General features: G+C 40.8%; 1 protein-coding gene across 4 annotated transcripts in view; it reads right to left on the reverse strand.

Annotated features, from left to right (window-relative positions):
• The window catches only part of zfpm1 (zinc finger protein, FOG family member 1), a 202,959-nt gene that overhangs the window by 105,351 nt on the left and 82,285 nt on the right, over window positions 1-15,323 (reverse strand). For all 4 annotated transcript variants that reach the window (XM_078210738.1, XM_078210739.1, XM_078210737.1 and 1 more), the window contains exon 3: window positions 6,976-7,071. In XM_078210738.1, coding sequence (XP_078066864.1) covers window positions 6,976-7,071 — 96 coding nt within the window. The remainder of the gene's footprint in view (window positions 1-6,975; window positions 7,072-15,323) is intronic.

A 15,323-nucleotide genomic window follows, 5' to 3' on the forward strand; every position in this document is an offset into this window, starting at 1 on the left:
CTGTCATTTTAACATAAGCACCAACCTCTATAATAGCACACCAAATGGAGTAAAGTACATAGAACATAGAACATAGAAAGCCACAGCACAAACAGGCCCTTCGGCCCACAAGTTGCGCTGATCATATCCCTACCTCTAGGCCTATCTATAGCCCTCAATCCCATTAAATCCCATGTACTCATCCAGAAGTCTCTTAAAAGACCCCAACGAGTTTGCCTCCACCACCACCGACGTCAGCCGATTCCACTCACCCACCACCCTCTGAGTGAAAAACTTACCCCTGACATCTCCTCTGTACCTACCCCCCAGCACCTTAAACCTGTGTCCTCTCGTAGCAACCATTTCAGCCCTTGGAAATAGCCTCTGAGAGTCTACCCTATCCAGATCTCTCAACATCTTGTAAACCTCTATCAGGTCACCTCTCATCCTTCGTCTCTCCAGGGAGAAGAGACCAAGCTCCCTCAACCTATCCTCATAAGGCATGCCCCCCAATCCAGGCAACATCCTTGTAAATCTCCTCTGCACCCTTTCAATGGCTTCAACATCTTTCCTGTAATGAGGTGACCAGAACTGCGCGCAGTACTCCAAGTGGGAGAGATGGAGGGGCTACTGGTGTATGAGTTTCGGCAGTAACATGACTCATGGTGAACTGGTTGCCTGTTCTACGTCTCTTTTCCATCGTGGGAAAGGAAAAATAGGCTGCTGATTCACTGCAGGCAATGAGATTCTGACACCTCCCTGCCTCCAATGGCTGATCCAATACTGGCGAAGGTCATTAATCTGTGGAACTCTCATCCCCAGAGAGTGGTAGAAACAGGGAGATTGAATATGTTTAGGGCAGAGGTAGATAAATTCTTGACTAACAAGGGAATCAAAAGGTATCGGGAGTAGGCAGGAAAATGACATTGAAGGCACAATAAGATCAGCCACGACCAATATGTGGATCAATATGTAGCTAAGAAGCAGATGTCGCCTATGGAACCTGAAAACTATCATCTATACAAGTTGAGGCAGTGATGGCACTCACCACCAATGATAGTGCAGTGCAGGTAACTGAGTATTCTAGCAGGCTTTAGTAGTCCACATGACACATCACAATCACTAGGCAGCCACTGTTTCTTCAGGCATAACTCTCAGTACACAAATACAGTTAACTGCACTATCTTGCTTGGAATATAAAGAGCAGCATTAAATGCATGCTTCCCCCCCAAATTTCTACCATTATTTACTCCAACAAACATTTACACCAAGATTCATAAATAGTGGACCACTGACGACCCCCCCCCCCCCCGCAATATTTTGAATGGTAGGTTCAAATTTATTTCAGAAAATTTAAATATTGTATCAATACCTCACCACGTGCTTCTTTTAAAAGAAGTCAGAGCCCTTCTCTCTCCCAATCCCTCTCAGCTCCGTAAATGGAAACACAAATGTTCATCAATTCAAAGAATGGCTAATGACGCTACAGCTTTCAAAGTATAAATTATAAGGTTGAGGATTTTGTGGAACTATTTTGTTCATGAAAATTCCTTTCCTCTGTGGAATTAAACTTAAATTGTCTCGTTTTGTGTTTTTTTTCAACGTTGAGGAATGGAAAGAGAAATAGACCACTTAAAGTCATTGAGTGCAAACTTGAATACTGCAGAATTCCAACAGATATCCAAGAGTTTTATTGTACATTACAGAATATTAGAAAGAGTCATGGCTTCCTTGAAAGGGGTGAGAAGCACAATTTTAATTATGTTTAAACACAAACACTCCCATTCTACTGAATACGCCTGTTTAAGATATCTGTTAAATGTTATGAAATGTTGTTAGGATACTAAATGTTCAAAAAACTGCAACTATGCTAAGATTTGATTTTTGCCTCTTGCTCATACAGTCAAGAGTTCAAGTCAAAGGAAGATTACACTATATATGCTTACCCCCAGCCTATGCATCCCTCACCTTAACACATCCCTCAGCTCCCATTTCGTTGTCCTACCCAAACCCATCCCTTTGTTAGTCAAACTTCTAATGTTATAGGCATCAGAAAATTTACATGCTTCTGGGCTTATTTTCGGAAAAAGCAAGGCAGAAAATTGATAAATGAATATGGAGAAAAAAGGGGGCAAAGGTGGTTAATAGTACATTCTTCAATACAAGGAGTATTGCTGTACAATGCTAATGCTGTACAATTGCCCAAAAAGGTAGAAAGGGATAGACCAATAATTACAAGCCAGTCAGTTTAACCTAGGTGATGGGAAAACTTTTGGAAAAGTTTTGAGGACAGTATAAACCAGTGCTTCAAAAAAAAAGGCACAGATGAATCAAGAACAATTAGGATGGTTACAACAACACAAAAGCAAAATACTGCAGATACTGGAAATCTGACTAAAAACAAAAAAATGCTGCAATTACTCAACAGGTCAAGCAGCATCTGTGGAAAGAAGCAGAGTTAATGTTTCAAGTCAGTAGCGTTGATTTGTTAAGGAAAGGATGTGGCCAACTGATTTTTTGAGAAGGTAACAAGGAGAATTGATGCAGTGTCTTTTTTTTTAAAAAAGAAAGACTTTTGCCAAGGTCTCACATGGCTCACTGGTCAGAAAAGTTAAGGCTCATTAAATTCAATGACATATGGCAAATGTTGGATCCAAAATTGACTGAGTGCCCGAAAATGCAATAGTCGACACATGTTTTTGTGACTGACAGACTGTTTGCAATGGGGTTCCTCAAAACTCAGTATTAGGTTCCTAATGTTTTGTGATATGTATCAATGATTTAGACCTAAACGTATCAAGCATAATAAAGACGGTTGCAGATTATACAAAAGTTGGCTGTGTGGTTAACTGTGAGGCAGAAAGCTGTGGATGGCAGGAAATATCAATGGACAAGTCAGGTGAGCAGTTGAGTGGTAAATGGAATACAATGCAAGGATATGAGGTAATGCATTTGGGGAGAGAAAACAAGACAAAGAAAGACAAAATAAATAGTAGGACACAGAGCAATTTATACTTGTGTCAGATATCAATCAGTTAAGCTGCTTTACTTCACAGCAAATGAATACAAAGAACAAGTTATGTTTTAATGAAAGGCCGTTGACCTGAACTGTTATTCTGTTCCTCCCTCCACCGCGGCACAGTAGCACAGTGGTTAGCACTGCTGCTTCACAGCTCCAGGGACCTGGGTTCGATTCCCGGCTTGGGTCACTGTCTGTGTGGAGTTTGCACATTCTCCTCGTGTCTGCGTGGGTTTCCTCCGGGTGCTCCGGTTTCCTCCCACAGTCCAAAGATGTGTGGGTTAGGTTGATTGGCCATGCTAAAAATTGCCCTTAGTGTCCTGGGATGTGTAGGCTAGAGGGATTAGTGGGTAAATATATAGGGACATGGGGGTAGGGCCTGGGTGGGATTGTGCTCGGTGCAGACTCGATGGGCCGAATGGCCTCTTTCTGTATTGTAGGGTTTCTATGATTCTATGATTCTGCAGCAACTACTGAGTATTTCCAGCATTTTTGTGTTTTTATTTCAGATTTTCAGCATCTACAGTATCTTGCTTCTGTAACATTTAACTCAACACCAGGAATGGGCAGGTTCTCTTATAAGGAAAGGCTGGAGAGACTAGACACGTGTCCACTGGAGTTTAAAAGAGTAAGCGGTGATTCGATCAAAACCTTTAAAATCCTTACAGGTACTGACAGGGTGGATATGGAGGGGGGGACGTTTCCTCTTGTCGGAGAATCTAGAACTAGGGGGCCGCTGCTTAGAAATAAGGGAGTCTCATTTGAGTCAGAGATTAGGAGAAATGTTTTCAGTCAGATGGTCGTGAGTCTTTAGAACTCTCTTCCTCAAAAGGCAGTGGAGTATTTTTAAGGTAGAGATAGATTCTTGATTAACAAGGGCAGGTAAAAGGTTATCGGGGTAGGCATGAGTATATGTGAGTATATGGTGAATATGTGGTTGAAGTTACAATCAGATCATCCATGATCCTATTGAATTGCACAGGAGGGGCTAAGTGGTCTACTCCTGCTCCTAATTCATATGTTCATATGTAATTGCGTTTAGGTCCCACAAAACAATTATACTAAGTTATTACATCAACAATTTATTTTCGATAACATTTGTAACCAAATGAAGCATCACCAGGCACTTCACAAAAGCATTATTAAAAAAATATGACATTGAACCACATAAGGAAATGCTCGGGCAAAAGCTTGGTCAATGTGGCAAGTTTTAAAGGAGGAAGTCTTAAGGGAGGAAAGGGAGGTAGAGGGGCAAAGAATCATAGAATCCCTACTCTGCAGGAGGCGGCCATTCGGCCCATCGAGTCTGCACCAACCACATCTCACCCAGGCCCTATTCCCATAATCCCACATATTTACCCTGCTCATCCCCCAGATACTAGGATTAATTTAGCATAGTCAATCAACCTGACCCACACATTTTTGGACTGTGGGAGGAAACCGGAGTACCCGGAGGAAACCTACACAGACACAGAGAAAACCTGCAAACTCCACACAGTGACCCTGAGACCAGAATTGAACCCGGGTCCCTAGTGCTGTGAGGCAGCAGTGCTAACCACTCTGCCACCGTGCCGCATGGGAGGTGGAGGTGTAATTCAGAAGTTCGATATCGATAACTGAAGGCATGGCCAAGAGCTGTGGTGGAGCAATTGAAATTGCGGATGCTCAAAAGGCTAGAGTTAGAGAAGTACAGGTATTTCAGCAGGTTATGTGGCTGGAGAAGATAACAGAAATGGGGAGGAGGGGGATCATTGAGGGCTTTGAAAACAATGATGATAATTTTAAAATCAAAACATTGTTTGACCAAGAACCAATGGAAAATCAGGGGATAGCACTTGCTGTGATTTCAGGCAGAATCAACAGAAATTGGATGACCTCAAGTTTATGGAAGTCAGCAGTGCATTGGAATGGTCAAACCTAGAGATATCAAATGAAAGTTTCAAGCAGATGAGCTGAGACAGGAGTGTATTCAGGCAATGTTACAAAGCGAGAAATAGGCAGTCTGAGTGATGATGTAAATATGGGTCAGCAGCTAATTTTGGGAGCAGGAAGATACCATTGCAAGTGATTCTCTGGCTATGACTAGATAGATAAGAAGGAAAGCAGATGCCACCACTCCTGATGTGGCAGAAGTGAAAGATGGTTGGCAGGATTCAAACATGGAATTCTGAGAAGGATCAGAATGGATTTGGGAGGCCAGTCAACATTCAAGAGCTATTGAGAGGAAAGGGAGTTTCCAGATGGAACACTGTTGTGCAAGGAACTAACCTGGCGGAGTTTTTTGAAGTGACTAGAATGGTTGACGAGGGAAGGGCCGTGGATATCGTCTATATGGACTTTAGTAAAGCGTTTGACAAAGTCCCTCATGGTAGGTTGGTGCAAAAGGTTGGATCTCATGGGAAAAAGGGGGAGGTGGCTAGATGGGTGGAGAACTGGCTTGGTCACAGAAGACAGAGGGTGGTAGTGGAAGGGTCTTTTTCCGGCTGGATGCCTGTGACTAGTGGTGTTCCGCAGGGCTCTGTATTGGGACCTCTGCTGTTTGTGATTTATATAAACGATCTGGAAGAAGGTGTAACTGGGGTGATCAGTAAGTTTGCGGACAACACGAAATTGGCTGGACTTGCAGATAGTGAGGAACATTGTCAGAGGCTACAGAAGGATATAGATAGGCTGGAAATTTGGGCAAAGAAATGGCAGATGGAGTTCAATCCAGATAAATGCCAAGTGATGCATTTTGGTAGAACTAACGTAGGGGGGAGCTATACGATAAATGGCAGAACCATAAAGGGTGTAGATACACAGAGAGACCTGGGTGTGCAAGTCTACAGATCCTTGAAGGTGACGTCACAGGTGGAGAAGGGAGTGAATAAGGTATATGGCATGCTTGCCTTTATAGGATGGGGCCTAGAGTATAAAAGTTGGGGTCTGATGTTGCAGTTGTATAGAACGTTGGTTTGGCCACATTTGGAATACTGCGCCCAGTTCTGGTCGCCACACTACCAGAAGGACGTGGAAGCTTTAGAGAGGGTGCAGAGGAGGTTTACCAGGATATTGCCTGGTATGGAAGGGCTTAGTTATGAGGAGAGATTGGGTAAACTGGGGTTGTTCTCACTGGAAAGACGGAGGATGAGGGGTGACCTAATAGAGGTGTATAAAATTATGAAAGGCATAGATAGGGTGAACGGTGGGAAGCTTTTTCCCAGGTCGGTGGTGACGTTCACGAGGGGTCATAGGTTCAAGGTGAGGGGGGGGGAAAGAGAGGTTTAACACGGATATCAGAAGGACATATTTTACACAGAGGGTGGTGGGGGCCTGGAATGCGCTGCCGGGCAAGGTGGTGGAGGCGGACACACTGGGAACGTTTAAGACTTATCTAGATAGCCACATGAACGGAGTGGGAATGGAGGGATACAAAAGAATGGTCTAGTTTGGACCAGGGAGCGGCACGGGCTTGGAGAGCCGAAGGGCCTGTTCCTGTGCTGTATTGTTCTTTTGAACATGGGATCAAGGGTTGGTCCTTACAAAGCCGCGCTACACTACTGCTCATCAATGACCACCTTGCTTGACAAACAAAATAACTTCTAACTTAACCCCCTCCATTATTCTCCCGATCGTGTCAAATTTGTCTTTGCAGCTTTCTGTTTACAAAATCTGACTGCTTTTGTGTCCACAAGAGCAAAAGCTTCCCCACACAAAGGGCGAGGTGTTTATCGATTGGCGAGACATACTAATGGTTTAATTATTCACAACCTGGGAAGGAACAAGATGAAAGCTTATTCATCAGCATTTTATCCACTCATAATCTCAGTGGCTTTCAAAAAAAAAATACACAGATACATATTTTAAACATGACTTCCCCTCCCCTCCACAAATCTTTGTGAAAGTATTGCCAAAAATATCCTGAAACGCAATAATTATTCAAGTCCATATATTGCTTTTCAGACAGTAACAGAAACTTTTAACTGCACGGAGTTTACCTGGCATCTGCCACACTTCTGAATCCTTCCTCTTGCCTGTTGACCTGTTCACTTCCTGTTCTTCTGGAGTTTTGGGTACATCCAGCAACCCTTGGTCTGAAATTTAACAAGGTACTTATTACTGAGAGTTTAAATGAATCACAATATTTTTAATGTCATAAGTAGGGAATTAATAATAAGATTACCATTTGTAATTTTACAATTAGCACAATGCTTTTCACACACATATTAAATTTTTGTTTAATTTTTTAAGAACTTGGCACATAGCAAGAGTTTTGGATCCCGTACACACTTCCCGTAGGCACTGTTGTAAATTTTTACTGATGCAGGTAGAGAAACACCAAGGCAGATAGCCATATGATAAGCAGTTTATGAGTCTGCCCGTGGCCAAGCGGGGAACATCAATGTTAATGTATTTAGAGGGATGCCACAACAGGGGGACGAACTCAATCTTTGATGGAAATAACCGGCAGTTTTAATTGCCTGCAGTCCTGGCAATACACATTCTTCTTTGAAAATGCAATGGTGTGATGGGCCTTCAATGCAGGGTAGAATTATTTAAATTGAAGACTCAGACAGCATCTTCAGTAGGCCTATTTGTTGCGCTCTCCAAATGTTGTTTTAAAAAAAATAATTACTTTGATATATGACCTATGTATTCATTGCACAGAAGGCAATTCATATCCTTTACCACACCTGGGGCAAGTAAACAGTGCCCATAAATCACTGATCCAGTTTATAGATGTATAAATGTTCTGCCTTTAATTGATATCTTTGTGATTTTACATACTTCCATGGCAAAAGCAGCTCTATCTTAAAACCACAGAGCATTCAAATTCTATAGACATCGGGGAAGTCATCCCGTCAACAAGTACAACTCCTCTATTAACAAGAAACTCAATGTAATGTGATGCAGAGGTGCAGGCAAGACTTGGCACTGGGGCAAGTAGAACTAAATATATATTGCCGCTTGAATGCATACCCACTCACTGTGGGTGAAAATTAGTAGTGGTGCTGGAAATTTCCAACCTCTACCATCTGGAAGGACAATGGTAGCAGATGCATGAGAACACTATCATTTACAAGTCTAGTCATTCACATATATTCAAGTTTCTTCAATATATCACAATCCTGACTTGGACATACATCACTGTTCCTTTGCTTTCAAAATTCTGGAACCCCTTTGGTACTGTTGAATCACTTTTACCACATAGTGATCCTTCTCAGCACCAGTATTTTCTCAAAGGTAACTGATGTTAAGCCTGGCCTACAATGCCTTACATCTTTAAAAAGACGACCTTGGGTGGAATTTTCCCATCCTGCCAACTGTGGGAATCATAGCCGGTGGGACACACACCAGGCAAAGGTCTGTTAACCTCAGTAGGATTTTCCGGTCTTGAGGTGAGCGCGGCCGGAAAATCCTGCCCCACGAGTCAAACATCACAGCCAAAACACTAAATGCAGCCAAAGGTACAACACCTTTCACAATACCTTTGTCTCGTATTCATGTATAAACACAAATTCCTTTCGACTCTCAACATCAAAATGCAGTTTTATTTAAGTGACTTTTAATTACAGTACACCTCATATATACATTATACATATATCATCATAACAATGATCAAATTACCAAGCGCAAGTGAACATATGCTCAAGGTGTTCAAAGTCCTGAACAACGTATGTCGAGCATATATAGGTCCAAGACTCTCGATTATATGCAAAGTTCTACGATCATTCCAATTATACATGTGTAATTTTGTTGATTAAAACAATACCATATACTTCCAACAAGCTATTTGAAATTATCTGGAATCAAATCAATATAGCCAAAGATATTAAATTATCAACTAAAAGGCAATGTCCAGAGACAATCTCATCAATCCTCTTAATAGTTACATTTTGTTGAAGATTTCAATAAAATCTCCCTTTCAATTTTCCATCTTGGTCACTGTTGAAGCAAGAAGGTTTACCCATTCTCTTCTGTGCTTAACACGTGACTGCTTAACTGAAACTTTTCAATTACCTTTCAGCAAACATCCCAAGGCTACCTTTGTGATAGGTATGTTTTGCTTTGAATGTGAAATTAGGCATTATTGGAATATCATACCCAAATCAGAAATGCTGACTGGACAGTTTTTGTTCTGTAATTTCAGAACAATCAAGATTCTAGTTTTGTACCTTTACACCCAAATGGCAATCAAGCAATAAGTGAGTGCATTGGCTTATAGACCATCAATACACTGCACTTTTGAAGTAATATGAATGTTTTTCCTCAACTAAGCTCCGTAAATACAGCATTGCACTGTTGGGAAAAACTTGAACAACTTTGGGATAATCATTCTGATCAATTTTCCCTTTTGCCACAATACCATGAAAACATGAGCAGCATTACTGCTTTTGTTTCACAGACATGTGCATCATTGTCCCATTGTCTGTCAGTCCAACATCAGCATCTCCACATCAGTGAATAATTCGGCAGACATACAGGAAACAGAGACTTAAAGGGTTAAATTATGAGATCAGGTAACAAGCTTTTGCCCATTTGTATCACTACATAAAATTGAGTGGTGGTCTAATAGAGGTGTTTAACATGATAAAATAATTTATTAGGGTAGATAAAGCAAAATAATTTGCTTTAGGTTTGTGCCCAGGTTAAGGTTGGGAACATTGAGAACAAAAGGGACAGAATCATAAAATAGCCTCTCCATTCAGGAGGGAAACGAGAAGCATTGCTGCACAAACAGTAGTAGACATCTCAAATACTTTTCCCCAAAAGGATCCAAATGCTGGATCAACTGAAGCTTTCAAGACTGAAATCATTAAAGAGTTTTGTGAACTTAGGTATCAAGGGATATGGAGCAAATGCAGGAATGGGTCTCAGGTGCAGATCAACTAAGACAAAGCTCAATGATGGACAGGTTCAAGTGGGCCTATTCCTGTTCAGTTCCTATGAAACCTGCAAACCACAGGTCTTTGGTTGTCTATGGTACTTAGAGTTGCACAAGTTCACTTACCTCTGTATGTGTTACTATAAAAGAGAACCGAATGAATTAACATAATTTAAATCACAAATATCCTTCATTAATATCTTCTCTGGGCTAATTTCAACACCTCCATAATTTCATACACTGCAACTTTACTCAGATAGATCTCCCAAAGCTTACTGTTGAAAAGATAAATTAAATTTATTGGCATTCTTTGTAGCTATTATTTTTAACTAACGGGCAAAACTCATTCTAAGTACAGGAGGAACAGGGAGGAAGCCATGCTATGGCTATCTGAAAAGTCATCTTAATAATGTATTGGAATTATTTGCTAATATAGTGAGTAATGGTGTGCCTTAACAACTGTCACAACATGCTTTCATAGCAACTTGATAAATTCTATATTTATGGCAGCAAGATTTCTTTGATAAGTTTACCTTGTTAGTCTGTATATGACAGTGTGTAGATTATCGCCCAAAGTGCATGTTTGTCTTTATACTGAAGCCATGATAACTAACATTTTCAAATTGATGTGTCATAAACAGCTATTCCGCCACGTCATTAACTTTTATATTATCAATACTGAAAAGATAAGAAAATTATCACATAAATCAAAAAGCCGCCAAACTTGAATGAATTCTAAAAGTAATAACAGAAAACATGCAATTCCAATTTTAAAGTATCATCTTCTCATGAATAAAGAAAGTTGATTGGAAATACAGTCTTCCTCCATGACCTTAATATTGTTATCAACTTATCATTTTGACAAACAAACCAGTACCAGGTGTAACATACACACTGCTTCCAAACTCCCTAACCCTAATCCCTGTCCAAGCTCACATCTGATAAGTATGTACTTCCCTTTTATACAGCGAGGGCAAAGTCTGGTAAAAACAAGCAGCCTTTACTGGAGCATTTCCAAATAATTTTCCTAAACTTTTTTTGAGTGCATACTCTGCTGAAAGAAAAGAAAAATGAGTAATAGTGGGCATGGGTAAAATTGTGTGATCTATCCAGTAAAACATTCTTGCAATCTCCATTTATTCCTCTGTAACATGCAGAAGAAATTTTCAGTCAGCTCAACCATGTATATTCAGAACTACTGATTTAAACAAAGTTGAACTTAATGCTGTTGAGACAATCTCTATACAAAGCATATGATATTATATTGGACTCTGAAACAGCAAATTATTTTAGCTCAGGTTTAGAGCCATGCAATGTCTGGGCATAGAGATGCAATTCATCGTGGAGGAATACTGATTACCAAAATCTTTTTTTGCTCATTCTTATGCAAATTAGCCAAAAGGCTGGCATGCAATAATATTAATTTTAATCCAAACTGACTTCATCAATGTGCAGCTTCAATCCCAAACATTTTCATAATCTTTTTCTTACTGTTGTTTAAAAACTACAACATCAATCCTCCCAGGCGCCCTTGGACGCTCCCAAAGACAGTAATGAAGAGATACCATCCATTTCACGCTACCTCTTGCCGTTTTATTTCACCCAGATCATGACTGTTGTGTGCCACAATTCTCTCTCGCTACCCTGCATTACTTGGGGTTGCCAATGCACAACTTGTATGCACAGATGTGCAGCAGTGTGCCCCATCCACAAAATGTACTATAGGAACTCATCAAGGTTCCTTAGACAGCACCTTCCAAAACCACGATTGCTACCATCTGGAAGGACAAGGGCAGCAGATACATGGGAACACCGCCAGCTGGAAGTTCCCCTCCAAGTCACTCACCGTCCTGACTTGGAAATATTTTGCCATTCCTTCACTGTCACTGGGTCAAAATCCTGGAATTCCCTCCCTCACAGCATGCTGGGTATACCTACACCACTTGGACTGCAGTGGTTTAAGGCAGAGGCTCACCACCATCTCCTTGAGGGCAATTAGGAATGTGCAATAAATGCTGGCATAGCCAGCAGTGCCCACATGAAGGAATGAATAAAAGAAAAGTGCCATTCAACCTCAACAACAACATAACTGAAAATAAATAATCACCACTTTCAATAAACATAAGACTGGTTCTTCCTTAGTTCCATTACTACTCTGCAGATTACAATACCAACAACTGCTCTAACATGAGGGGATACTTCCACATCTTGGTACTAGGGGTTGAATACCTGTGTCAAAATCAGCAAGGAGGTCACATAATTATGTATAAATGGGATATGTCAAACCATGCCATATCAGCCTAATCAGATGGATGTAAAAATCTCATGGTAGTATTTGAAGAGTTCACTCAGTGCATTGACTAACATTGTTCTCTGAACCAACTGCATTAGAATAGGTTTACTGGGCAATCACCTCACCGCCGATGGTTGGACAATGCTGTGTGCAATGTGCCAACAATACAAGTACATAGTTTATTGAAAGCAGCATCACAGGTAGACAAAGTGGTGAAGAAGGCATTTAGCACACTGGCCTTCATCAGTCAGGGCATTGAGTATAGGAGTTGGGACATTATGTTACAGTTGTACAAGTCATTGGTGAGGCCGCTCTTGGGAGTATTGTATACAGCTCTGGTCACCCTGTTTTAGGGAAGACATTGATAAACTAGAAAGAGTACAGAGAAGATCTATGAGGATGTTGCCAGAACTAGTGGGCCCGAGTTACAGGGAGTGGTTGGCCAGGTCAGGGCTTTATTCCTTGGAATGTAGGAGAATGAAGGATGATCTTATTGAGGTGTAGAAATCATGAGGTAGGATGAACGCATGTACAGCCCTTTTCTCTGGGTAGGGGAATTGAAAACTAGAGGGCATAGGTTTGTGAGAGGGGAAAGATTTAAAAGGGATCTGAGGGGCAACTTCTTCATGCAAAGGGTGGTCCGTGGATGGAATGAGTTGCCAGAGAAATTTGTTGAGGCAGGTTCAACAGCAACATTTAAAAAGCATTTAGGTAAGTACATGAATAGGAAAGGATTAGAGGGATATGGTCAAACATGGGAAATTGGTACTAACTGGGAGGGCACCATGGACCGGTTGGGCTGAAGGGCCTGTTTTTGCGCTGTATTGCTCTATGATGCTCGAACTCTAATACAACAGTGAATAGGCTTCAAAAATAATTCATTTGCTGAGAAGCACTTTGGGTAGCTCGAAGAAAGCTAATGATATTATAGAAAGGTAAATTCTATCTTTCTTTGCAATGCATTGAATTGAGATGGTTGTTGTAAACACCAAGAAAGGGTGAGGGGAGGGGTAATAGTCAATACCGAAGAAGCCTGTATTGCAGGAGAACATTAATAACCATGGAGAATTGGCAAGTGAAGTTCAACACAGATAACTGAGGTTGTACTTTTGGGAGGAAGAACAGGGAGGTCACTTATTATTTGGAAGGTGCAAGTGTAGGCGAGGTACAAAAACAAAGGGATCTCAGAGTACAAATGCATCAATCACTAAATGTTGAGCCACAGATTAGCAAGGCCGCAAAAAAAAAAACAATTCAAGCACTAATTTTTATTTCGAGGGGGATAGAATTGTAAAACAAGGAAGTTACGCTAAACCAGGGTTGAAACTTGGTTCAACCACACTTATTTGCTATGTGCAATTCTGATCATTTTTTATTAAAAAAAATAGAGGCACTGGAAGGGGGGCAGAGATTTACAAGGATGATGCCAGAAATGTGTAGAGACACTGATCAGGAAAGGATTGAAAGGCTGAGTCTCTTCTCTCGTGAAAAAAGGCAGCTGATGGGTTATCGGATAGAGGTCTTTAAACTGATGAGCGCTTGTGATTGGTGTGTCCAGAGAGAATGTTTCCACTTGTAGGGAAGAGCATAATTAGAATACATCAATACAAGATAGCCATGAAGAAATTCAATAGGGAATTCAGAAGAAACTTCTCCACCCAAACACTGATAAGAATGTGGAACTTAGTATCACAGAGTGGTTAAAGTGAATAGTATAGATGTATTTAAGGAAAAATTAGACAAGCATATCAGGGAGAAGGGAATAGATGGTTTAATGGTTGATTTCAATGAGGAAAGATGGGAGGAGGCTTGAGTGGAGCATAAAGACCAGTATGGACTGGCAGGGCCAAATGGCCTGTTTCTCTGCTGCATATCCTATGTAATCTGAGGAAGTACATCTGCATGAAGTACCAATAGTCCCTCAAGAGCAAACTGTCTGGTCCACGGATCAGCTAACTACATTGTGTAATATATGCAAAGAGGAAACGCAACTGGAAGGCAAGTTTCATGAGGTTTGTCACAACAAAGTTAAAAGGAGACAGCGCAGAAGCCTAAAACACAGATGACAGATCTAGAAATATATAAACGATAGGCAATAAGAGGTTCGCAAAGAACCAGAAAGGGATGGTAATTATGAGCAGATGAATGACATAGGGAGCATGTAAGATTGATGGCAATATTGCAGTCGTAGGGGATACCCCTATGTAACAAGGTTCAACAGAATCTGTTGACTAAGAATGGTGTGCTACTCCCGAGATACTCAAGTTTGATATAGTAGTTGACTGAGTAGATGGGTCAGATTGTGGAATATGAAGGATATACCAGATCTTGTGGTCCATATGGAAACCCACAATATTTGTCGACATATAATTACATTTCAGGAACTGGAGATTATATTGAAGAAAAGGGATTCAAAACTGTAAATCTCAGAATGGATCCCGGCGAAACAGACAGATTAAGCTGCTCGATACATGGTGTAGAACAGAGGATTCCAAATAATTGGCTCAGTCCAACTACTTCCCAAAGTAGGAAAGTTTTTACAATCAAAAGCTGCACATTAATCTTAGCCAACAGAATAAATTAAACAGTAGAGAAGGACTTTAAACTGAGGAAGCAGGAAGAGTGGAAGTGTGAATCAAGATGAGGGAAGCAAATAAATGCAGCAAAGAATAAACTAAAATGTATTTACATGAATGTCAAACAATTTTTAAAAAGTGGATTAATAATAAGTATAGCAAGTCAAATGCGAAAAAAAATTGTGCTAGTTGCTGAAACCTAATTGCTGTGTGTGAGTAGAGAACATATCTGTACTACTGTGTGTATAGGAAAGGAAATAAAAGGGTGTGGTGGCATCTTCATCAGGAAAGGTTCATACTTTGTAAGAGGAAGGAACTGGGAGTTAGCAGAATCTTTTGGGTGGACCTGGAAGACTCAGAATGGTTACAGCACAGAGGGCTTCCATTCGGTCCATCATATCCAACTCAACTAATCCCATTTCCCCCTCCTTTCCTGGAGCCCTGCAAGCATTTTCACTTCAAGTACTTCACCAATTCCCTTTTCAAAGACATGATTGAATCTGCCTCCATCACACTCTCAAACAGTGCACTCTAGACCCTAACCACCTTTTGCATAATGAGGTTTTTCCATCATATAGCCATTTTTTGTGC

This window comes from Mustelus asterias, chromosome 4 (genome assembly GCF_964213995.1).
Source record: "Mustelus asterias chromosome 4, sMusAst1.hap1.1, whole genome shotgun sequence".
Classification (NCBI taxonomy): Eukaryota; Metazoa; Chordata; class Chondrichthyes; order Carcharhiniformes; family Triakidae; genus Mustelus; species Mustelus asterias.